Genomic DNA, 24,019 nt, shown 5'->3' with positions numbered 1-24,019 from the left:
CCTTTAGACCATGCCAACCAAGGAGTACTCTTGAGCTAGTCCCATATCCCTCTAAACCTTTCCCATCCATGCACCTGTCCAGATGTCTTTTAAACATTGTAATTGTACCCTTCTCCAAAACTTCTGGCAACTTGTTCCACATGCCCACTACCCTGTGTGTGGAAAAACCTACCTCTCAGGCCCCCTTTAAATCTTTCTCCTCTCACCTTAAGCCTATGCTCTCTAGTTCTAGACTCCCCGGCCTGGGAAAAAGATTGTTACAATCTATCTTGTCTGTGCCTCTCATTTTATAAACCTCTATAAGGTCACCCCTCAGCCTTCTTCACTTCAGGAAAAACAGTGCCAGCCTATCCAGCCTCTCCTAATAACTCAAGCCCTCCTGAACCATTGGTTACTTGGATTATTTTCTTTCAATCAAAATCAAGCAATGCAATGTACAATTAAGATTTTTGTTACAACCAGTTTACTTTCTCCAAGTCAAACTATCAGACAAAAACTTGGCTCACTTAACAGTGACGAAGTCAGACCATGGGCTCCAGTCCCATCCCACAATTTTACTCATCTACATTACAATTTTTTTTAATGGATTTAAATGTCATCTTGTAACTGAAAATTAAATCTGCTGAGTATCTCCAGCATATCTTCCATTTCACAACTCCAGCAACTGCAGTGTTGTGAATGTCAATGTTCCAGCATCTTTTTTTTTCTTCCTTTGTCACCAAACTTTATTCATCTTCTACTCACTTCTCCTCCAAACAAAACCATTTGCAATTATAAAGCCTTCAACCTCTCTGCCAGCACTATCACTAACTGTATCACATCTCTCATGGTCTTCACCCTTTGTTCTCTGCCACTAAAATGTGCTTGTTTTCTAACTTTGCCTAGTTCATACAAAACATCATTGTCCCAAAATAATAAATCTGTTTCTCTTGAAAAGATGCTGGCTGACCTGCTGACTACTCTAGCATTTTCTGTTTTTATTTTATATTGTCTGCGTATTGCCTTGGGTCAACTTGAAAGATCAGACACAAGAACTCAAATTGGAGCAGGAGTAGGCCACCAAGCCCCTCAAGCCTTCCCACCATTCAATATGATAACAGCTGATCTATGAGACCACAAGATACAGGAGCAGAATTAGGCCATTTGGCCTATCGAGTCTGCTCTGTCATTCAATCAACACTGATTTTTTTCCAACCCTATTCTCCTGCCTTCTCCCCATAACCCTTAACCCCCTTACCAATTAAGAACCTATCAATCTCTCCCTTAAGTACACCCAATGACGTGGCCTCCACAGCACTCTGTGGCAATGAATTCCACAGATCACCCTGTGGCTGAAGAAATTCCTCCTTGTATGCTGGGTTCAACTCCAATTCTGCATAACCCTCAAATACTTGACCTTTCAAATATTTATCTATCTCCACCTTAAATATATCTAATGATCTGGCCACCACTCCCTCAGGGGCAGAGAATTCCGGAAAAGAAATTTCTATGCATCAGTTTTAAATGACCAATCCCTTACTTTACAGCTATTATCCCTTGTTCATGTCCCTTCCACAAGTGAAATCATCTCAACATCTACATATCAAGCCCTCTTAGGATCTTATATGTTTAAGTAAGGTCACTCCACATTCTTTTAAACTCCAAGGAGCAGTTGAAGAGCAGATGTGTTCTCCCTGTGTCCAAGCCAATACTTATCCTTCAACCAACATTAAATGTTGACCTAATTGTTATTCTTTTGGAATTTGTTGTGTTAATTGGTCACTAAGTTTGCCTTAATACAAAACAAAGGATATGAAAGATGTCCTAAAGATGCAAGTTATTTCTTTAGTAAACTACGTTTCTACCATTAGTGCATTAACTGGGGAGGATTGGGGGAGGATAAGGAACACCGTAAAGCACAATGTACTCATCTTCAAACAATGTGTTTTTAAACCACAATTTTTCAGTGAAAATCTTGTATAGAAATTTAGCAAAGCAAATGCACTCAAAACCAATTTTTGTATCAAATGAAAAATCATATAAATTAGTTTATATATACAAACCTCAGCAATGCACTCTCCCAAAGATAAACTGCTGTCCTTAGTTTTTCTTTTGCTCATGATGGAAATTATTCACAAACTGCAAAACAAGTTAAGAATAAACAGGATCCAATCATTTCAAATGTTTCACAATTGAATGTTGATTATTCTATCAGAAATATCTTCAGCATTAAAAGTAAGGATGATTTTATCAAAGTTTACTTCCTGCAGACAAGTTTTTATTGACAATTGAGGTTAAATTGCAAAGAAATCGCAGTTTTTGAAAATTAGAATTTGCGGTTGTAACAAACTACTGGTCTGAGATCTTCTTAGTTTGCTGTACAGCCTCAGTAGGTTCGTTGACAAAGCTGTGCATCCTAAAATCTCTTTTTAAATATTGCAAAGGCAATAATCAACAACATCCACGAACATGGGTAGCAACACTGAGTCTCTATTTCAATTGACATCACACAGCTCATGGAGTTATGCTCCAGTCAATGAAAGATGTAGGAAAACTGCATAGAAAAGGGTGGAGGTGGGTCATTGCAATTCCAACTCATTTAGGTGCACTCAAAAATTAGACTGGAACATGGCGAAAAAGTTATACCTTCAAATTGATGCATATTGAAAATGACATCATATAATTAATTCAGACAAGTTTTAGATTATTTCTGCAATAATGCTCAATTTATTCCAGAAATTCACGCTCTACACTGCGAATACTAATTTGATTTACCCCTCATATAAAATCCCACTTGATTACCGTAATATCCATTACATGCACCTCTAATTTCCACATTTATACATGGCCTATGTCACTACTAATATTCAGTGGCCTATAAATAATTTCACCAATGATTTCAATCCTCTTTAAGAAAGCTACTGTAACTCCTTTTCCTTGTTGTATGTTCTCTTTAAATACTAATATTGTACCCTAGAATATTTAGTTCCCAGCTTTGATCAACCTGCAGCCACATCTGTAATGGCAATTAGATCAAATCAGTTTACATCTATCTCTAAATTAATTCATCTGCCTTGTTGCAGATGCAGCGTGTATTAAGATAAAGAGCCTTTAAATTTAGCCTTTTAATATTTTTTTTCTGAACTGAGAGTCATAGAACATGGAAACATGCAATCCAGCCCACCATATCCATGCCAACCATTGAGTATCTGTACTAATCCCATTTTCCAACACAAAGTTCTGTTGCCTTCTATGCCTCATCAATTCAAGTACTTGTCTAAATACATCCTAAATGTTGTGAGAGTCTGTGCATCCACCACTCCATCAAGCAGCGTATTCCAGATTCCAAATATTTTCTGGTGAAAAAACTTCTTCCTCAGATCCCCAGAAAACCTTCAAGCCTATGCCCTCCGGTTCTAGTCATGCCTGAAAAAGTTTCATATTAGGTCGCAATTGGAGTACTGTGTGCAATTTTGGTCACCCTGTTATAGGAAAGGTGTGGTTAAACTGGAAAGAGTGAAGAAAAGATTTATGAGTATGTTGCCAAGACTTGAGGGCCTGAGTTATAGGGAGAGGTTGGCCAGGCTAGGTCTATATTCCTTGGAACGTAGGATAATGAGGGACAATGTTGAAGAGATGTTTAAAATTATGAGAGGCATAAATAAAGTGGATGGTAACAGTCTTTTTGCCAGGGTTGGGGAGTCCAAAACGAGGGAACATAGACTCAGGTTGAGAAGGGAAACATTAAAATGGACCTGACGGGCAACCTTTTCCACACGTAGGGTGGTGAGTACATGGAACGAGCTGCCAGACGAAGTCGTTCAGGCAGTATGATAGTGTAATTTAAGAAACACTTGGATAGGTACATAGAGTGGTGGGGCTTAGATGGATATGGGCCGAATGCAGGAAATCGGGACTAGCTGGGTGGACACCATAGTTAGCATGTACTTGTTGGGCCGAAGGGGCTGTATCCATGCTGTATTGCTCTATGACTCTATGTCTCTTCTACTTGAGAAGTCTAGAACTAGGGGTCACCATTCTCAAAATAAATGGATTTTAGGAATTCTCGATCCTGGAGGGCTGTGGAGACCCAGTCATTGAATGGATTGAAACCAGCGATTGATGGATTTCTGGATTTTGGAGGAAGCACGGGATACCGGAAAAGACAGCAAATTGGCAGTTAAGTAGAAGATCTTCTACGACACTATTGAATGGCGGAACAGCCTCGAGGGGCCTACCCCTGCACTTATATCTTATGATTCTGTTATATTATCATGCAATGAAAGTGACTGCAGTCCAAACGAAATCCCTTAATTAGTTCTTTCCACAATGCATAATTTCCGTTCCTCCATAATGACACGTTTTTGACAGTACAAAGAAACGGCGAATTTCAGAGATCTGCTGTTCCTCTGCCCAGCTCTCTTTCGTTAATCAGCTGTCAAGCCACTCGCTCCGCAGATTTTCTCTGTACTAGCCCAAGCTGAAGTATTCCAAACCCGTTTTCATAACACAGCACAGACGGCGGAGAAGCCTCCCAGGAGCGCCCATCTCCGGGAGTTGAATCCCCCAGAAGCTGCAGCATCCGCAAGGGCCTTTGATCCACACGAACGAATCAGAGACACCGATCACAAACTATGCAACTTGAGAGAGGGAGGGGTGGGGGTCAAAAGAAAAACAAACCCCAGAAGCCGCGATTGCCCCGGCGCTCACCCGATCCCTTGCTCCGTGGACCGGACTGGCGTCCGAAGCTGGCGGAAACACTCAGCCGGGTCGGGCAGCACCCGCGTCGCCGGTCGTCAGCTTCCACCACCTGCACACGAATGGGAAGCCCAAGTCTCTCTCACCCTGGCTGGAGGAAAGAGCAAGAAGACACCTCCAGGAAGCCCTCCCGGTGGAACAAAGCAGCCGAAGCACCGTCCCCCAGTTGACTTTTTACTTATAGTTAGTAATGCATTTTACCCGGCAAAAAAAAATTCGCCGCAGATGCGCTGGGAGAAGACGGCAGGGCAATCGGTTCTTCCTTACACGTTAAGGTCACAAACAAATGAATCAACGACCCACGTCCTACCTCAGCCAGGCCCGACCGTCGCTCGGGTAACGGAGACGTGCCTTCGTTAGCCCCACCCACCGGTCCTTTCCCCTCTGACCCCCTGCGACCTGGCACGTCACTCGGTTAGCAACCTCCTCCTTACCACCCCCCCCCCCGTCGCTCCCCCCTCCCTCTGCCACCCCCGGAGCATTTTGGGTAATCTCCGTCTTGGGACATGCGCAGTGCACTGGGTATTTTCAGCTGCAGGTTTTTTTCTCTCTCTCTCTCTCGTTCTCTCTCTTGCCCCTGTCCCTCTCTCTGTGCCTCTGTGTAAAGCTTCCACAAAAGTCTCCAGAAATAAAGCGGCCGTTTCCCTTTTTTATTGTTGCGATCTCACATTCCCGACCGGATACATCCCGAGCGTCTGAAAAACTTCCTGGATACCTCCCTTAACAACCAGCCGACCTCCCGGGCCTGGCCAGCAGCCTTTTAAGTGCCATTTCAACCCTTTATTACCCTTTGTTTTTGACTCTTTTTAAAATAAAAAAGAAAACCTCGGAGAGGAGGAAGTTGAAGGTAAGTGATTGCAAAGCAATTCCAGCCTCTTTTTTAATTAAAATATCTTATTTTTTTTAATGAAGTGTAATTTTTACACTGCAATATATAAATATTTCTCAGTGTTAAAATGCACTCTTATTAGAGTTGGGAGTTTGGAGGGTTTTGTTTCGCATTTTAGAGAGGAGGAACGTTACCGTTTCTTGAAAATGGGGTTTAATCTGGTTTAAAGGCTTCTATTTATCCGCCCCCTCTTTGCTGCTACTGCTGCTGATGATGATGATGCTACGTTGCAGGCCACGGCCATGCGTGACTGCTGTTTACAACAGTCCAACTTCAGATCTTGTAGGTATCAGCCCCGCAACATTGAGAACGTTTGTTCCTTCTCGATGAAAAATATGTTTTCGCAATTGAAATATCTGGAGCTAGTTTACGGTAGTGTTTGAGTGTATTATCCAGTCTTTTTTTCTCAATGTGTTTAAAATGTGAATCGTCTGTTAGTCAATATTGAGTCATGTTTTTGCTCTTTCATATTTTACATATTTATAGGCCCAGTAGGATGTGGATTACAATCCAGAGAATGTTGATGTCAAAGGAAACATGATGTTGAAGGATTTAAGTGTTGAGTTTTATTCTCTCACTTTAGTGTTATTTTTGATAAAATGAAATGACATTTAGCTTTATAAAAATCTAAATGCACAGAATAGTAAAGTTGATGCCAAATGGATGGATGTATTGAGTACTTAAATTCTATCCATTGTTAAATACTATTTTTTTTCTAAAAATGTTTATACAAATTTGAAGAGGTGGGAGCTGAGATGTAGGTTGAGTTTACAAGTTAAGTATATGGCAGCAAGTAATTTAATACTCAGTTTGCTCTTTCTATTTAATGCTTCATGCTTCCATTTTGTTTTGTAGCTATAAAAAATTTGACTATATTGCTGGAGAAGTTGCTTTAAAATGTGAAATATTTTACAGTATATGGGATTGTTGTACAAAGTCAAAGATCTTTGTAGGCTTGTGTTGAACTATATTCTACAATTGCATACTATTGTTAGGCTTTATATTTTGTGCATGTGGTTCTACTGTTTTCATGGTTCTCAATACTTGATACATTCCTCTTATGTGCTAGGCATTGTTTTCTTTGGGAATAACGCAGCTTGAATAGAAGGTAACTAATGGAAACTTGGAACCAAATGAACCCCATATGGTAGATACGATAACTTGATGTTTCAGTCGGACAAATCTGCATTATCGAAAGGCTCTTGACAATTGACCAGTCAGTTTGTCCTACTAATAGAGCCAAAATGACTAAAACTGTTATGTCATCTTGTTGTACTTCAAGCAACTCCACGTTCTTTATCCTAATGTGTAGTGTAGTCCCAACTCAATGACCAGCTCTGGTAAGCTGCAACTATTTAGCTGGTTTAGTAGTACCCCTGCAAATGAGGGTCTGTAAATCTTTAATTTTGTCAGTCTGCGCATACATATTCCATTTGCCCAACTCTAGTAAATTTAAGTGCTTTGTATATCTGAGGTGAAAATATTGGACCCCCAGAAGCCCTCCAGGTTAGTTTATATTTCTCAATAGCCTAATTTAGAGGTTCTCTAGTTTGACTTTTTGAATGTATCTGGATGCCTCAATAACTTAAAAGTATACTGATTTAATTTCTCTCTTTAAGGTTGTCTGTTGGGCACTACTGAAAAGTGGATATTATTGACCTGATTATACAGTATACCAAAATGTTGTTATTTGCATAGATGCTTTGTTTTGAATTTTCCTTAATTCAAGTAAGTTTAAGTCAAATAACATTGATGCAGCAATAGGCTCTCATATTATTCTCAAAGGAGACTCATTTACACAGTGCCTCTGTGTGTGGGGTGTGTGTGTATGATCGATCAAAATTTAGGACTGTTTTATTAAAAAAAACTTTCAAATGTTAGGCCAGTCTTCGAACTATACCAGTAGTAATTAAATCTTACAGAACAAAATATGTATGGTCTCAATAAATATTGTTCCAGAAGCACTTGTATTTTAATTTTTGGAATTATATTTATAAAAATTGGAAATATGTGCCACATTAAAGTATTTTGTTCTTTTTAAATGCTATAGTTGCCAGGAGGGAATTATCAAGAAAGTGCTGCTCTTGTAGCTTTTTATGCATATGGCAATGGTAGCCATCAATACACTATTCCAAACATGCCTTCACTGTTTGCATTTTTCACAAATTAATTTCCTGTTTTGTTTTAAAATGAGCATGGTTCAGTATTCTATTTTTTCCTCAAAATAGCATGATATTGTTATTTTACATTAATTATACACTACATTTTATAATGGATGCAGTTCTGTACATGTACCTTCCTTGGATTGTATCGTTACTTTGACTGATTTGACTAAGACTATCCACTGAAATTTGATTCTTTTGTTGTCAACAACTCCAAAAAAATTTGTTTTAGAAATGAGTTTAGCACATTTGTGTAGAAATCATGTGACACACAATAGTTGTATTGCTATATGGTTTGTGATATGCATGCTTTCTTACTGCTTCAGTTGTTTATGAAGGTAAACTGAAATTGTACGTCATCATTCTTGAAAAACAATTATTTTATTTGATCAGTTTGCCAAGTTGGGAACTTTAAAGTTGTTTCTATTTGATAATTATACAAATTTCTTAACAGGGAATTGATTGTTCTATGGAGATGCCGATGTTCAGGTTTCGAATGGCGTGGTGATATTGTGAATTATATATCTTGTGAAAATTCTCAACACACAAGTCCCTTCTGACTTGTGCAGCAGGGAACCCTTTCCTAGATACAAAAGATAACTCCATAAAGCAGTATCACAGCAACAATTTATTCTGTTCCAAAATGCAAATATCTCAGTATTTTTCTAAGTGGTTGGAGGTTTGGTTGTAAGCATGTACTGTTAACAGTGTCCATTTGGGAGAGACTTTCCACAAACAAAATTGTGAGCGGCAAGAATCACTTGCTAAAGGTCCATTGAACTCTTTGCAATAGCACTGGCTTGAGCTCAAACAAAAACTGTTCCAAATTCAGTTAAATTATCTAAAAATCATAGTTATTTTGTTTCAAAAAAAATTGGATGTCTATCTTGACAGGATTAATTAATTGCTTTTAAAAAAGTTAATGTGTAAGCTTATTACATTTTTTGATTAGAGACCGTTTTTCCAAATAATTGGGTTCTAGAACATTGAGAATTGCTACAATTGCCGGCACATTCTTTAACATGTATGTATGTATTTATCCATTATGGGACAGACCATTGGAGCAAAGTATGTCATAGTGCAAAGCATGTGGGTGGCCTCTGAAATACTCCTGCCTTTTGTAGGAATTGGTCAATATATTGATATTTTGTCTCTGAAAACAATTATGTCATGCAGAAAATATGAGCATATTCAATTCTTTGCTGAGACCACCAAAGCAAATGGAAATTAATAGCATTGATGAAATAAAACCCAACTTGTAATGAAAGCAGGGACTGAGGGTTATCTTCTGTGTGAAGGAATCTGTTGAACTGACACATACCTAAAACTGTTGCATTGAACTTGTGGTCAAAATCTTTTTACCTGCTAAGGTAAACACGAAACTTATCGTTTTCGGTGTAGTGTGCTTTATTTTTTTCTGTCAGAAAGCTGCTTAATTAGTATTTTGGGATTATAAAATTAACTTCAGATTTGTTTTTGTGTAGTCTTGGAATAATACAGACAATTAGAAAAGTCTACACTCATTTGGGGGAAAAAAACTGAGAATTTTGTTCTTTAGTGAGTGCAGAATTTATTCTTTTTGTTCTTTGCAGTTGACTGTACTGGCTGCTATTTTTAAGTTTGATAATTAAAGTAATAAATGACAGGGCAAGGAAGACCAGATTTTGTGTTAATCTAAATACAACTCGAAGTAATGGAAAAGTAAACCTTCGAGGATGGAAATCTAAAATAAAAAGTGGGAAATGCTGGAAATACTCTGGCCAAGCAGCATCTGTGCAGAGAGAATCAGTTAGGTGTTTAGAAAAAGTTATGGATCAAGCTCATTTAAAGTTGCATGGAGGACTAGAGAGGACAAAGGGAATGTCTGTGACAGGTCAGTCACCAAGAGAATTAACTTGAAGTTTGTGGTCACCCTTGTGCCCTATCACAGACATTCCTTTTGTTCTACCCCCTCTCCTCCTCTGCAACTTCAACTTTATTCACTTTAATGAAAGGTTATTGGCCTGAAACATTGTTTTTTTTCCACAGATGGCATCTGACCTATGAGTATTTTCAGCATTTTCTGTTTTTGTTTAAGTGTTATAGTCGTTTACTGCACAGAAGAAGTATTTGCAGCCCATTGAGTCCATTCCAGCTGAAAAGGGGCAGTTTAATTCTATTTTCCAGCTTTTGATTGGTACAAGTTGCATCATATGAATGGTCATCAATGTACTTTTCCAATCTGAGGGTTTCTGCCTCCACCCTCTCAAGGAGTGAATGCCAGAAGCTCCAGTAGGGCTAGGTACCAGGTCGGTTGCAAAATTATGATGTATGTAGATCACCTGGACTTCCATGTGGTCCCTCTGTTTAATGCATTTGGGGAGGCAAACAAGTTGGAGGGATTACACAACAAACAATAGAATACTAGAGTGTAGAAAAACGGTGATTTTGAAATGCATGTCCGCAGGTCCCTGAAGGCAACATTTCAGGCAGACGTAGTTAAGGCATGCAGGATATTTGCTTTTATTGACCAAGGAATAGGATACAGGGACATTGAGGTCCTGCTGGACTGTTTAAAATATTAGTTGGGCTGCAGCTGGAGTACAGTTTGAAGTTTTCATGGCCATGCTGCAGGATGTTGCCAGGGCTGGAGGACTATAGTTATGAAGAGAAACTTATTAGGGTAGGGTTGTTTCCTTTGGAACAAAGAGAACTGAGGGGAGATTTTGTGGTGTATAAAATCTGAGGGACCTGAATGGGTTGAACGGGAAGGACCTATTTTCTTTAGCAGAAAGTATAATAACTAGGAGTAGATTTGAGTTAATTGGTAGAAGAGGGGAAAAAAAACATTGAATTAAGTAGCGAGGTTTGAAGGGGTTTAAGTATGTAACGTAGCACAAAAACAGGTCATTTGACCCAACTAATCCATACTAGTATTTATTCTCCTCTCAAGTCCTTCCCCCAACACCTCAGTCATTCTTCATCAAGAGCTTTTTGTGGAACCCTCCATTTCCTTCTGTTTCTCATGCTTGTCCAACTTTCCCTAAAATGTATCTCTACTGTTAACTTTAACCATACTCTGTAGTAGTGCAATCCGCATTCTCACTACTTTGGGTACCGGCGTTTCTTCTGAATTCCTAATTGGATTTCTTATTCATCATTTTATAATGGTGGACTCTGTGCTTTTCCCCACATTTGGAAACATTCTGTGTGCATCTCCCTGTCAATATTTTTACTAATTTTAAAGACTTCTATAAGGTCGCTCCTCAGCTGCCTTTTCTCAAAAGATAATCCAGTCTGTTCATATTTATGAAACAAAATATGGACTTTTGATGAATGCACTTTTATTCATAAAACTCTCGTACAAGTCTGATCATTCTATTTGCATTATTTCAGCATGACATCGCTTTTCTTTTGAATATTTCTTGGGCAAAAGTCCAAGGTTTTTCGTAAATACAAATTCCATCACCTCTGCAATGTTGGAGATGAGGGAAACAGTCTCCTGAAGTTTGATGGATTCTGAATAAGTGGGTAACTTTATTTATTTTCATTCTTAAGCTTTATTTCTTCAATTTTCTTTAACATTCTCTTAACCATATTGTTTTATCTTGCAATGATATGAAATAGTAAACCAGTAGCCTTTAGACTTGGAGGAATTGGCTGTTTAACCAGAACAGGTTAACTGAAGTCAGTGGTACAACGGTACTGATACCCTGGAAACCAAATCTTTGGGCATAGATAAGGTAAGGATAACAATTAAGTAAATATTTTTAGACATTCATGGCAGGGCAGGTCATGTGTTACAGCTATAGTGTGTGGAAGTCAATGGAAACCTTTCTTGGAGTAAGTGTCTGAGGCTTGAGGAATTTTAGCTCTGATTTAGCTGGAGTCTGACATTTTGATGCTGCATCAGAGAGGGGGAAAATGACTTGGATACTTTTGTTTTGAGGGGGCGGTTACCCCCTTTGATTAAGTATTACATAATTGGTCGGTCAAGCGGAATAGGAGGGTACGACTACAAACAAGGCAAATCTGAGAACCTCAAGGGTAGCATTGCAGGAACCTCGACTATTGCACGTGACCAACAGATATGCAGTTCTTGCAGCCTGTGTGGATGAGAGCAGGTGAGTAAACTGACCACACTACCACAGTACAGTGGGACATTCATGTTGGGAGAGTGAAAAGGAATGTAGTGAGAATGGGACAGTATAGCTCAGGGGATGGATACTGTTCTTTGCAGCCATGAGTGTGAATCAAAGTTGTTGCTGACCCAGTATAAAGATTAAGAAGAAACTTGAAGGGGAAAGATAGTTATCGTGTTCTGTGTGGTAACTAATGGCGTAAATAGGATAAAGAAGAAAATTTTGTTCACAGGATGTGACAAGCTGGTGTCCAAACTTGGGAGAACCGGAAATATAGTAATCTTTGGATTACCATCTAAACCAGGTGCAAATTTGCATAGGATCATTAATGTCAGAGAATTGAATGAATGGCTCAGTGCTGGTGTGGGAGAAATGGGTTTCATTTTATGGGGCACTAGCTAGTTGTTCCATTGGGATTGGCTTCATTTAAATCAGCCTGGTCCCAGAGGCTTAGCAAATCAAATCAATAGAAATGCAGATAAAACTTTAAAGTAAATGTGTGGGTGAAGGCATGGTGAGGGGAAATTTGAAGTTGGAGAAAGAACAAATGTGCAAGTCTGCACAATGAGTAACCAGAGTCTGTTAGGATGGAATAGGGCATTAAAAACAGAGGAATCTATGACTTGGTGATTCAAGTGCTCATCTAGGTACTTATTAAATGTTGCTTCCACCACCCCCTCAGGCAATGTGTTTCAGTCTCCAACCACCTTTTGGGTGAAAAAATTCCTCCTTAGTTTCCCTCTAAACCTCTTACCCTTGAATTTTAGAACCTCTATGCCTGTCATAATTTTGTATACATCAATCAGGTTACTCCTCTGCTTCGAGGAAAACTAATTTTGCATATCCAATTTCTCCTCAAAGTGAAACAGTCCATCCCAGGCGATGTTGTGAATTTCCTGTGCACCCACCAGTGCAATTGCGTCCGTCCTTCCTTTAGTGTGGCAATCACAACTGCAGCAATACTCCAGCTGTGGCGTAACCAAAATTTTATAAAGCTGTGCCATAACCATCCTACTCTTGCATCCTATACCCTGATTAATGAAGGCAATCTCATATGCCTTCCTCAGCACCTTATCTATGTACTGTCACCTTTTGGGAATCTTTGGATTTGATCCTATGTGCCTGTGCTGCTGCAAGTAAGTTTTTCATTGTGCCTGTGCATACATGTGCATATGACAATAAACTCAACTTTGGACTTTACAGCAAGGTTCCTCTTTATTAATACTCCTTGGGTCCCTATCTTCTATTATGTCTGCCTTATTAGCTTTCTGAAAGTGCATCACTTCAGTTATCAGGGTTAAATTGCACTGCCCATCTTACTAACTGATCAATATCATCTTGCAGTCGAAGATGATCCTCCTCATTATCAACAATTTTTCTGTTGTTTGCAAACTTAACTACCTCTTACATTCATATCCAAATTGTTGATGTAAATAACAAACAGCAAGGGTCCGCGCATCGATCCCTGTGTACATCAGTCACAGGCACCAAGCATAAAAACAGTTCTCCACCATCACCCACTGTCTCCTATTGCCAAGCCAAGTTTGGATTGAATTTGCCAACTTTCTTTAGATACCATGGGCTCTACCCTTTTGGACCAGTCTCCTCTGTGCGACTATACTGAAGTCCATGTGGACGACATCAACTGTGTTGCCCACATCTTGTTGCCTCACATTGGTCAGACAGGATCTCCCCCAATCAAAGCCACTCTGTCTATCTGTGATTAATCCCTCTTTCCATGTGTACTGAATCCTGTCCTTCTAATTCTTTTTCCAGCAACTTCCATACCACTAATGTTAGACTTGCAGATGTGTTGGGGGTTTTCAGAGGTTGTAGCTAGCAAAATAGGTAAGGAAAAAATATTTGATGTGGTGTATTTGGACTTTCATAAGGCCTTTAAGGTGCCATACAAGATTTTATTGAAGAAAATTTGAACGCATTATATTTATGATAATATACCAGCATGTGTGAGAGCGATTGGTTAACAGATAGAGAACAGGAGGAATATATAGGTCACTTTTGGATTGAGAGGGAGTGATTAGTGGCATGCCACAAGGATCAGTACCAACACCTTTACTTCAGTCTATATTAGTGATTTGGAGGAAGGCATCATGTATACTATATCCAAATTTGCTGCTGATATGAAGCTAGGTGGCAGTGGGAACTTCAAGGAGGAAACCAGTTTCGGGGTCTATAAGCAAGTTAATTGAATGGCAGGAATATAGCAGATGAAATATAAACTGGAAAAATGTGACATCATCTATTTTGGTAGGAAAGAAAAGCAGAATATGCTTTTAAATGGTGAGAGATGGAAAGGTATTGATATTCAGGGAAACCTTGGTACAGGAATCACAAAGTTGATGTATTGGTACTACAGGCAGCCCCCCAGATTACGCAACGATTCTTTTCCTGAGAACTGTCCGTAAGCTGATTTCTCTGTGAGTCAGAAACTTCCGTTTTCTAGAGTAACCCATATCGTATGGCTCTACAGGCAGTCTCCAGGTTACAATGGGGCTCCATTCCAAAGAACTGTTTGTAAGTGGGAAATGAACAAAAGCAGTGTGTAGGAGAGGATCGTAGAAATAACTGTGGAAGAGCAAGCAGGCACAGGAAGAATGGCTGCCAGCCGGCCACACTGACTCAATGAGTCTGCTCATCAATCCCAGCTCTGCTTAGTTCAACCCAGCTCCCGATTGTTGTGGCTCAGGTGGTGAGGGGAAGGCACAAGGAACTACCCTGTTCCCACCCAGCGGAAGCTGCTTGTAGCCCTGCCGCAGCTTGTAAATCCACCCCACCAGTCTCCCAAACACTTGTTCGTATGTACGAGTGTCCATAAATCGGGCATTCATAACGTGAGGAGGACTGTATGTACACTTGCTATAAATATTTCATTTCCTTCAATAATTACCTTAACACTACCTATAATTAGGCTAATGTTATATATACAATATCCAGTCATTAATGAATACTATGAAACATTATTATTAATACTAGCTTGAGAAATGTTTTAAAAATGTATAGAATTTGCATGAAGTCAGATTTTTGAAATTTGTGTCATTCATAACCCTGGGAGCCCCTGTATAAGCAATTAGGAAGGTAAATAGTATGTTGGCCTTGCTTTGCAAGACGATTTGAATTGGAATTGGCTTATTATTGTCACTTGTACCAAGGTACAGTGAAAAACTTGTCATGCATACCATTCATACAGATCAATTTATTACACAGTGCATTGAGGTAGTACAAGGTAAAATAATAGAGAATGCAGAGTAAAGTGTCACAGCTAGAGAGAGCGCAGTACAGGTAGACAATGAGGTATAAAGTCATAACTAGGTAGATTGTGAGGTCAAAAGGCCAAATTATCATACTGGGGAACTGTTCAATAGTTTTATAATAGCCGGATAGAAGCTGTCCTTGAGCCTGGTGGTACGTGCTTTCAGGCTTTTGTACCTTCTGCCTGATGGGAAAAGGGAGAAGAGAGAATGTCTGGGGTGGGTGGGGACTTTGATTATATTGGCTGCTTTACCAAGGCAGTGAGAAGTATGGACAGAGTACATGGAGGGGAGGCTGGTTTCCATGATGTGCTGAGCTGTGTCCACAACTCTCTGAAGTTTCTTGCGGTGTTGGGTGCAGCAGTTGCCATACCAAGCTCTGATGCATCCTGATAGGATGCTTTTTATGGTGCATCAATAAAAGTTGGTGAGTGTCAAAGGAGCAATGCCAAATTTCTTTAGCCTCCTGAGGAAGTAGAGGCACTGGTGAGTTTTCTTGGCCATGGCGTCTACATGTTTGGACCAGGACAGGCTATCGGTGATGTTCACTCCTAGGAACTTGAAGCTCTCAACCCTCTCGAACTCAGCACCATCTATGTAGACAGAAGCATGTGCACCACCCCCTTCCTCTCTAGCTTGAATTATATAGTGCCTTAGTGAGATCACACCAAGAGTAATGTCTGAAATTGTGCGCACATCTAGTCTCCTGCCAAAGCAAGATACCAGTATATTAGTTATACAGGAAGCATCATGAAGGTTCACCAGATTGATTCCTGAGATGGCAGTTTCCTCTTATGAGAGGAAACTAAGCTGACTAGATCTTTGCTCTTGAATTCAGAAGAATGAGATGGGAAGTGAATGTACAACATTGTAAGGGGCTTGACAAAGTAGATGTAGAGTATGAGTTTCCTCTGGCTGGGTTGCCTGGAACCACTGGTTACACTTTCAAAGTAAGGAGTCACCTTTTTATGATAGAAGAAATTTCTCCGCCCAGAACCTAATGAATCTTTGGAGTTCTCTTCCCAAGGAGACTGGACATTCAATCGCTGAGTGTGTTAAAGGCAAAGAACATTACGTTTTTAGAAACATAGAAAAACCTACAACACAATTCAGGCCCTTCAGCCCACAAAGCTGTGCCAAGCATGTCCCTACCTCAGAAATTACTAGGCTTACCTATAGCCCTCTATTTTACTCAGCTCCATGTACCTATCTAACAGTCTCTTGAAAGACCCTATCGTATCTGCTTCCACTACCGTTGCCGGCAGCCCAGTCCAAGCACTCACCACTCTCTGAGTATAAAACTTACCCCTGACATCCCCTGTATACCTACTCCCCAGCACCTTAAACCTGTGTCCTCTTGTGGCAACCATTTCAGCCCTGGGGAAAAGCCTCTAACTATCTACCCGATCAATGCCTCTCATATAAACCTCTATCAAGTTCCCTCTCGTCCTCTGTCACTCCAAGGAGAAAAGGCTGAGTTTCCTCAACTTGTTTTCATAAGGTATGCTCCCCAATCCTGGCAGCATCCTTGTAAATCTCCTCTGCACCCTTTCTATGGCTTCCACATCCTTCCTGTAGTGAGGTGACCAGAACTGAGCACAGTACTCCAAGTGGGGTCTGACCAGGGCCCTATATAGCTGCAACATTACCTCTTGGCTCCTAAATTCAATTCCCTGATTGATGAAGGACAATACACCATATGCCTTCTTAACCACAGAGTCAACCTGTGCAGTTGCTTTTGAGTGTCCTATGGACTCGGACCCCAAGATCCCTCTGATCCTCCACACTGCCGAGAGTCCTACCATTAATACTATACTCTGCCATCACATTTGACCTATCAAAATGAACCACTTCACACTTATCTGGGTTGAACTGCAGCTGTCACTTCTCAGCCTAACTTTGCATCCTATCTATGTCCCGCTGTAACCTCTACATCCACTACACATCCAACCTTTGTGTCATCCGCATCAAACCCATCCCTCCACTTCTTCATCCAGGTCGTTTATAATAGTCACAAAGAGGAAGGGCCCCAGTACAGATCCCTGAGGTACACCACTGGTCACCGACCCTTCAACAACCACTCTTTGCCTTCTGTGGGCCAGCCAGTTCTGGATCCACACTGCAATGTCCCCTTGGATCCCATTCCCTCTTACTTTCTCAATAAGCCTTGCATGGGGTACCTTAACAAATGCCTTGCTGAAATCTATATACACTACATCTACTGCTCTCCCTTCATCAATGTGTTTAGTCACATCCTCAAAAAATTCAATCAGGCTCGTAAGGCAGGACCTGCTCTTGACAAAGCCAATAGTTTTTTTGATATTAAGCCATCTGGAATTGGTGCAGGAAAATAGAGCTAAGTTAGAAGATGAGTCTGAACTGTGCATGAGACTGTCATCCATCTTTTGCTGGAACATGCACACAGATCTTGAAAGAGATGCAGTGGGTTTTAGAACATGATCTTATTGAGTGGTGGTGGAGCAGCTGTGAGGGGATGAGTAACCTTACTCCTGCATTTGTTTCCTTTGTTTGTATGCAAGGGCTTTAAACTGGCCTTTCTCCATTGTTATTTCAGCAACTACACCAAGCTTCAGTGCATCTTTCAACAAGTAATCCTGGGCTATGGAATGTGCCATTCCACAACATTTAGTCATGGACAGCACCTTGCACTGGAAGCCCAGCAATTTTGGGCAGAGCAGACATCTTGTACAAAGTTGATACTCTTTTGGTGTTGGTCTGTTTTTCCTGGTGGCCCATGGGCACAATTAGTAAAGTGCAGAGCTGTTCAAAATGAACCTCGACAAAGACCACTGCTTGGTTCTGATGAGGGGTCTTCAACCTGGACCATCAGCTATGTTTCTCTTCCATAGGCATGACCTGATCTTGCTGAGTATTTCCAGCATATTCTGTTTGTATTTCAGATTTCCAGTGTCTGCAGTTTTCTTTGAATGTTCAAAACCCACTACATCTCTTTCAAGAACTTTGCATGTTCCAGCAATAGATGGATGACAGTGTCATGCACAGTTCAGGCACCTTGAGGGCAGTGAGTGGTGGTGCTGAGACAGGTCCCTTACCATTACTAATCAAGTAAGGCCTTGTTGGATGTTTAAAAGTTCTGGCATTGAGGCATCCTGGCAAATGGCTTTGCACAAAACTCGGGGAACCACCTGACTGATTATTTTCCTTCAGGGCCTGATTAATCCGACTTCAACAAAAAACAAGGTGCTGTTGGAACTCGGTGGGTCACGCAGCATCTGCAGGACCTGAAGCATGGTCTCGACCCCAAACATCGACTATCTCTTTGTCCCCACAGATGTTGCTTAACCCATTGAGTTCCTCCAGCAGTTTGTTTTTTGTTCCAAATCCCAGCATCTACAGTCTATCATGTCTCCCTTAATCAGACTACTGACTGACTGACCCAAGGTCAAAATTGTTCTTCTCCACAAACTATTCTACAAGGGATACATGATATGACACAGTCCAGCTGAGAGAAAGATTCCATGGCCATGTGTCCAGACCATCCTTCACAACATTGGGAACAAAATTTCAGCACAAAGTTACACTTGGTATTTGTCACCCCAGGGTCTCTGCACAGCTTGATAAAACTACACACAAATGTAGTCACCAGAATGAGGGCCATTCAGGGTACAATATTCCCCTTGTTTCTGTGGAGACTTGTACATCCTATTTCTACAGATGCAGTCCATTTATGATCTCCAAAAAATGTAAAAAAGAAAAATTGGCTTGGGCAACTGCTACAGTATAGGTGTCAGGTTAGGGGTAGATTGCATTTCAGAGAGCACCTTGCACCTGATGGCCAGGTACTGCCTTGCAATTGAGAGAGAGTTCTGTTGTTGCAATTCCAGTTTATGCTTTGTATTGGCTAGTGTTCCAGATCATGACGCTTAACACAGCTTTTGTGTATTATATTCCCAGCACCTTTAAGTGATCAGCCCTGATGAAGTTGACAAAAGAATGGTTGGACCAGAAATGGTTCATCTGTTTGTTATGTATATCTTTACATTTCTCCCATCATTCCTGGTGGACATTCTTTGCACAGTCAATAGTGTCATTATCCTTTTTATAATATGAGAAGAACTCTATGCAGTAATTAAGTATGGTCTAATCAAGGTTAAATGAGAATTCAGCATAATTTCTCCACTTTTTGATTCTGTTCCTCCAGTAGTAATCCCCAGGGCTTGATTTGTTTTTAATAACACTGCTAAACTGTGGCAGAACTTTGAGTGTTTGGTGTATTTGTATGGTAAGATCCTTATTCTTGTATCTCAACTAGCAAGTTCGAGTTATAAATGACCTCACTATTCTTTATACCACCACTTTTTTTGTTGTTGTTCTTTAGCCAATTATTTGTCACTGAAGTTTAGGTATATTTTTCTGTAGATTGTTGCAGTCCTCCAAATTCTCATCCCCACCACCAACCCCAAATTTCATATGATCTGTAAAATTAAACTTGTGTTTTGATGATGGAGTCTAATTCATGAATGTAATTTACAAAAAAAACCCATGGTCCTGGCAATCATCTTGTGGGTGATTGGTAGGGTCACTACCCCACTTTCTTCCATTGCGAATGACTACCCTTTATTCCAAATTTCTGATAATGGCAGAAACCCTCATTACCATCTTACTCAAATCAAAATTTGGAGAGCTGTGGACCAAAAGCTGGAAGATGGGATTAATCTAAATAATCCACTTTTAGTGAGATGGACAAAATGGCTTTCTCCTGAGCTGTACATTTCAAAGATATGGCTCTCTGAGTGAAAAATAGTTTCCCGGGTCTCAAATTCTACAAATTCCTTTGATCCATGTACCTTGCTTATTAATGATTTCTCGAAGGAAAGTTCTACCTGACTCACCATTTTTAGACCAATAACCACCACTTTATGGGGGAAGGGGAATCCAAGCTAACATGACTTCCTCTAAACTAAACTCTCCAACTAATCCTGGCATTCCTAACTGAATCCTAACTGATAAATCTCATTTATATCTGTTGATCTAAACTGTAGCAGTACTCCAACTGTAGCCTGGCTAGTGTTTTGTATAATTCTAGTGTGACTTTCATGCTTTTGTATTCAATACCTTGCTCACTAAAAGCTGCTATTCTGCATTCCTTCCCGACCATTTAGTCCATCTTCTCTGCAACCTTAAGGAATCTGTGGGCTTGCATTCCAAGGTCTATCTGTTCCTCAAGATCATTCAAAATGCATTATACTTTGTATTCCTTTGCTTTGTTTGGCCTTTCCATGCTTGTACTTCTCCAGTCCAATTCCATTTGCCTCTTCAGTGCATAATTGACCAGACCATTAATACATCCCTGCAATCTGTAGCTTCACTATCAACTGTATAGCCAGGTTTTGTTTATGTGCAAATTTTTTAAATACTACTCTGAAAAACAAGAAGCCCAGCACTCTGCCTTGAAGAGCTCTACTGCAAACGTTCATCCATTGCCATAGAGCCAGTTTTGGATTTGATTTGCCATTTTCCCTTGAACCCCATGGAGTTTACTTTTATGATCAGAAAAGTAAATGGGATCTGGCAAATGCACGTTAATGGAATAAAATGTACTGTCTTCCGCAATCTCCCTTGATACTATCTCAAAGTCAATCCAATTAAATGTGACCTCTGGAATTTTGATATGGCACCAAGATAGTGAGAATTTACTCACATTTGGAAGAACATGGCTAATTAGGAGCAGTCAGCATGGCTTTGTGTGGGGCAGTTCATGTCTTACAAACTTGATTGAATTTTTTTTGAGGAGATGACCAAGTTGATTGAGGGTGGGACAGTGGATGTTGCCTACATGGACTTTAGTAAGATGTTTGACAAGATCCCTCATGGTAGGTTGATCAGGAAGATTAAGATGCATCCGATCCATGGTGAATTGGTAGTCTGGGTTTAGAATTGGCTTACCCATAGAAGGCAGTAGTGGTGGAAGGCTCTTATTTTGGCTGGAGATTTGTTACCAGAGGTGTTCCGCAGGGATCAATGCTGGGACCTTTGTTGTTTGTGATATATATAAATGACTTGGCTGAAAGCATGGATGGGTTGGTTAGTGAGTTTGCAGACAACACAAAAACTGGTGAAGTTTTGGACAGCGAAGAAAGTCATCAAAGGATACAGCAGGCGATAGATCGGTTGCAGTTATGGGCAGAGAAATGGCAGATGGAGTTTAATTTGGTGAAGTTGAGGTGTTGCACTTAGGGAGGTCAAATGTGAGAGGAAAGTGTACAGTTAATGGCAGAACTCTTAACAGCATTGATGTACAAGAATCTTGGGATCCAAGTCCACACCTCCCTGAAAGTGGCAATGCAAGTAGATAGAGTAGTAAAGAAGATGTATGGCATGCTTACCTTCATTGGTCGGTGCATAGAATCTAAGAGTCAGGATGTCATGATACAGTTGTATAAAACTTTGAGGCAGTGTTTGGAGTATTGCATGCAGTTCTGGTTGCCCCATTACAGGGAGGATGTGGAGGCTTTGGAGAGGGTTCAGAAGAAGTTTACTGGATGTTTCTTGGATTAGAGGGTATTAGCTATAAGGAGAGGTTGGACAAACTTGGATTGTTTTCTCAGGAGTATCAGAGGCGGAGGGAAGACCTAAAAGAATCTTGTAAAATTTATGAGAGGCATTGAGAGGAAAGACAGAATCATTTTCCCAGGGTGGAAGTGTTGAATACTAGAGGGCATAGCATTAAGGTGAGAGGGGGAAAGTTCAAAGGGGATATACTAGGCAAGGTTTTTGTTTGCACAGTGGTAGGTGCCTGGAACACACTCTCAGAAGTGCTGGAAGCAAATACAATAGCAATGTTTAAGAGATATTTAGACAAGTACATGAACAGGTAAAGAATGGAGGGATACATTCTGTTGCCGGCAGGTGGGATTAATGTGGATTGGCATCATAGTCAGCACAAACGTTGTGGACTGAAGGGCCTCCTTCCTGTGCTATACTGTTCTACGTTCTAATATTCCAGGCCTCTGGATACCAGACCAGTTATTTGGAATTGGTTTATTATTGTCACATGTACCTAGGTACAGTGGAAAAACTTGTCTTGCATAATGTTTATACAGGTCAATTCATTACACTGCATTGAGGTAGTACAAGGTAAAACAATAACAGAATGCAGAATAAAGTGTTACAGTTACAGAGAAAGTGCAGTGCAGGTAAAGAATAAGATGCAAGGTCATAAGGTAGATTGTGAGGTCAAGAGTCTACTGTGCTACTAGAGTTTCTGATTTTTCTGCAACTAGCTGTTTTAGGAGATCCAGTTACAACCTGGGAATATTTCTGCTAATATATTTGTAAAATTCTTTGCTGTTCTATTTGTGCGCTGTTTGAGTTTCCCATTTGATTTGTTTGCTTTATTTCATATCAATTTCATGACTGTGCCCCTTAAATTCTCTCCAATATTATTTTTTCTGAATTTTTAACTGCATTGCTTAGAAACAAAGCAGTTTTGTTTCCTAATAATCTTGGAATCATGGGCAGATCATTCAGTAGTAAAATCAGGAAATGCTCCACACAGACACACAGTTGTAGATGCTTCTTATGGGAGACTTCAAAGATAATTGAAACATTGAAGGAATAATTTTATCAAGGTTATGGAGAAGAGACAGAGTTGGGTTACAGATCACCCATGATTTGTTTTGAGAGCCATAGTTAAGTTATTTTTACATCTTGAAGTGGCAATATGTTATCATGCCAGGGGATTGGTCTTTGGGTATTGGAAGCTGAAGCACATTGTTGGGGGAGAATAGAGGAATTATCTTGTAATATGCCTAACTTTCTTGGAATTGGCACATAAGTTTGCCTTCCTCAGCTCAATGTTTTCTTTAGAAACCAAAATTAACCCAGGTGGGAATGTTATTTCAAATGTTGAAACGTTTTTAAACTTTAAAATAGGATGTTTCTTATCACTATTAGTTTCAAGGCTCGAAGTGAAAGGTTTGTAGAGGAAATGCAGACTTTTGTTCTGTAAGTGACTTTTTTCCTTTAATACTGATATACAGATAAAAATAGTTATGTTTGATACTGGATTTATGAAAGCATTACATCACCTTAAAAGCTGATGTTCTGCAAGTTGGTTGGATATTTGAATACAATGTAATTTGTTCATATCAGGACTGCATTGCTTTTAATGCAAGATTAGTGGTATTTTGGGATGTTATTGGTGTTGGTTTATTATTGTTACGTGCAGAGATATGGTGAAAAGCTTTTGTTTTGCATGCCATCCAGACAGATTATGCCATTCATTTCTACATCAAGGTAGTACTAAGGATGCAGAATATAATGTTGCAGTTAGAGAGAGAGTGTGTTGCAGGTAGACAAATAAAGTGACTGGAGATTCTGCAGATGCTGGAATCTGGAACAAAATGCATGAAATGCTAGAGGAACTTGGCAGGTCAAGCATCAGTCCTGATGAAGGGTCTCAAACCAAAACGTCGACTGTTTTTTCCCTCTGTAGATGCTGCCTGACCTGAGTTCCTCCAGCATTTTGTGTGTTGCTGCAGGCAAATAAAGTGCATGGGCCATAATGAGGTAGATTGGGAGATCAAGAGTTCACCTTTTAGTGTATGAGAGGTTCATTCAACAGTCTGATAACAATGGGATAGAAGCTGTTCTTGAGTCTGGTGGTACATGCTCTCAAGCTTTTGCATCTTCTGCCTGACGAAGAAGGGAGAGAGACCAGGGCAGGAGGGGTCTTTGATTACATTAGCTGCTTTCCTGAGGCAGCGGAAAGTGGAGATGGAATCGATGGAGAGGATGCTTGTTAGCGTGATGAACTAGACTGCATTAACAATTCTCTGCAGTTTCTTATGGTCTTGG

At 40.2% G+C, this 24,019-nt stretch overlaps 2 protein-coding genes across 9 annotated transcripts in view; one reads left to right on the top strand and one right to left on the bottom strand.

Moving 5' to 3' along the window:
* The window catches only part of orc4 (origin recognition complex, subunit 4), a 74,025-nt gene extending 68,926 nt beyond the window's left edge, over positions 1-5,099 (bottom strand). For 3 of the 8 annotated variants that reach the window (XM_052026941.1, XM_052026952.1, XM_052026950.1), the window contains exons 1-2: positions 4,690-5,028; positions 2,043-2,118 (exon numbers count right to left, since the gene is read on the bottom strand). In XM_052026941.1, coding sequence (XP_051882901.1) covers positions 2,043-2,099 — 57 coding nt within the window. In that variant the 5' untranslated portion in view covers positions 2,100-2,118; positions 4,690-5,028. Of the gene's footprint in view, positions 1-2,042; positions 2,119-4,689 lie in introns of all 8 variants that reach the window. The other 5 variants (XM_052026948.1, XM_052026954.1, XM_052026951.1 and 2 more) reach the window with 4 other exon arrangements.
* A 182-nt stretch (positions 5,100-5,281) lies between these two features.
* Positions 5,282-24,019, top strand: part of mbd6 (methyl-CpG binding domain protein 6) — a 144,880-nt gene continuing 126,142 nt past the window's right edge. The window contains 1 exon segment of the mRNA XM_052025728.1: positions 5,282-5,584. The gene's annotated coding sequence lies outside the window, so the exon portion shown is untranslated.

The sequence above is a fragment of the Pristis pectinata genome, chromosome 1 (genome assembly GCF_009764475.1).
Source record: "Pristis pectinata isolate sPriPec2 chromosome 1, sPriPec2.1.pri, whole genome shotgun sequence".
Lineage (NCBI taxonomy): Eukaryota > Metazoa > Chordata > Chondrichthyes > Rhinopristiformes > Pristidae > Pristis > Pristis pectinata.
Note: the sequence above shows the minus strand (reverse complement) of the source record. Positions and strands in the feature narration are given on the sequence as shown.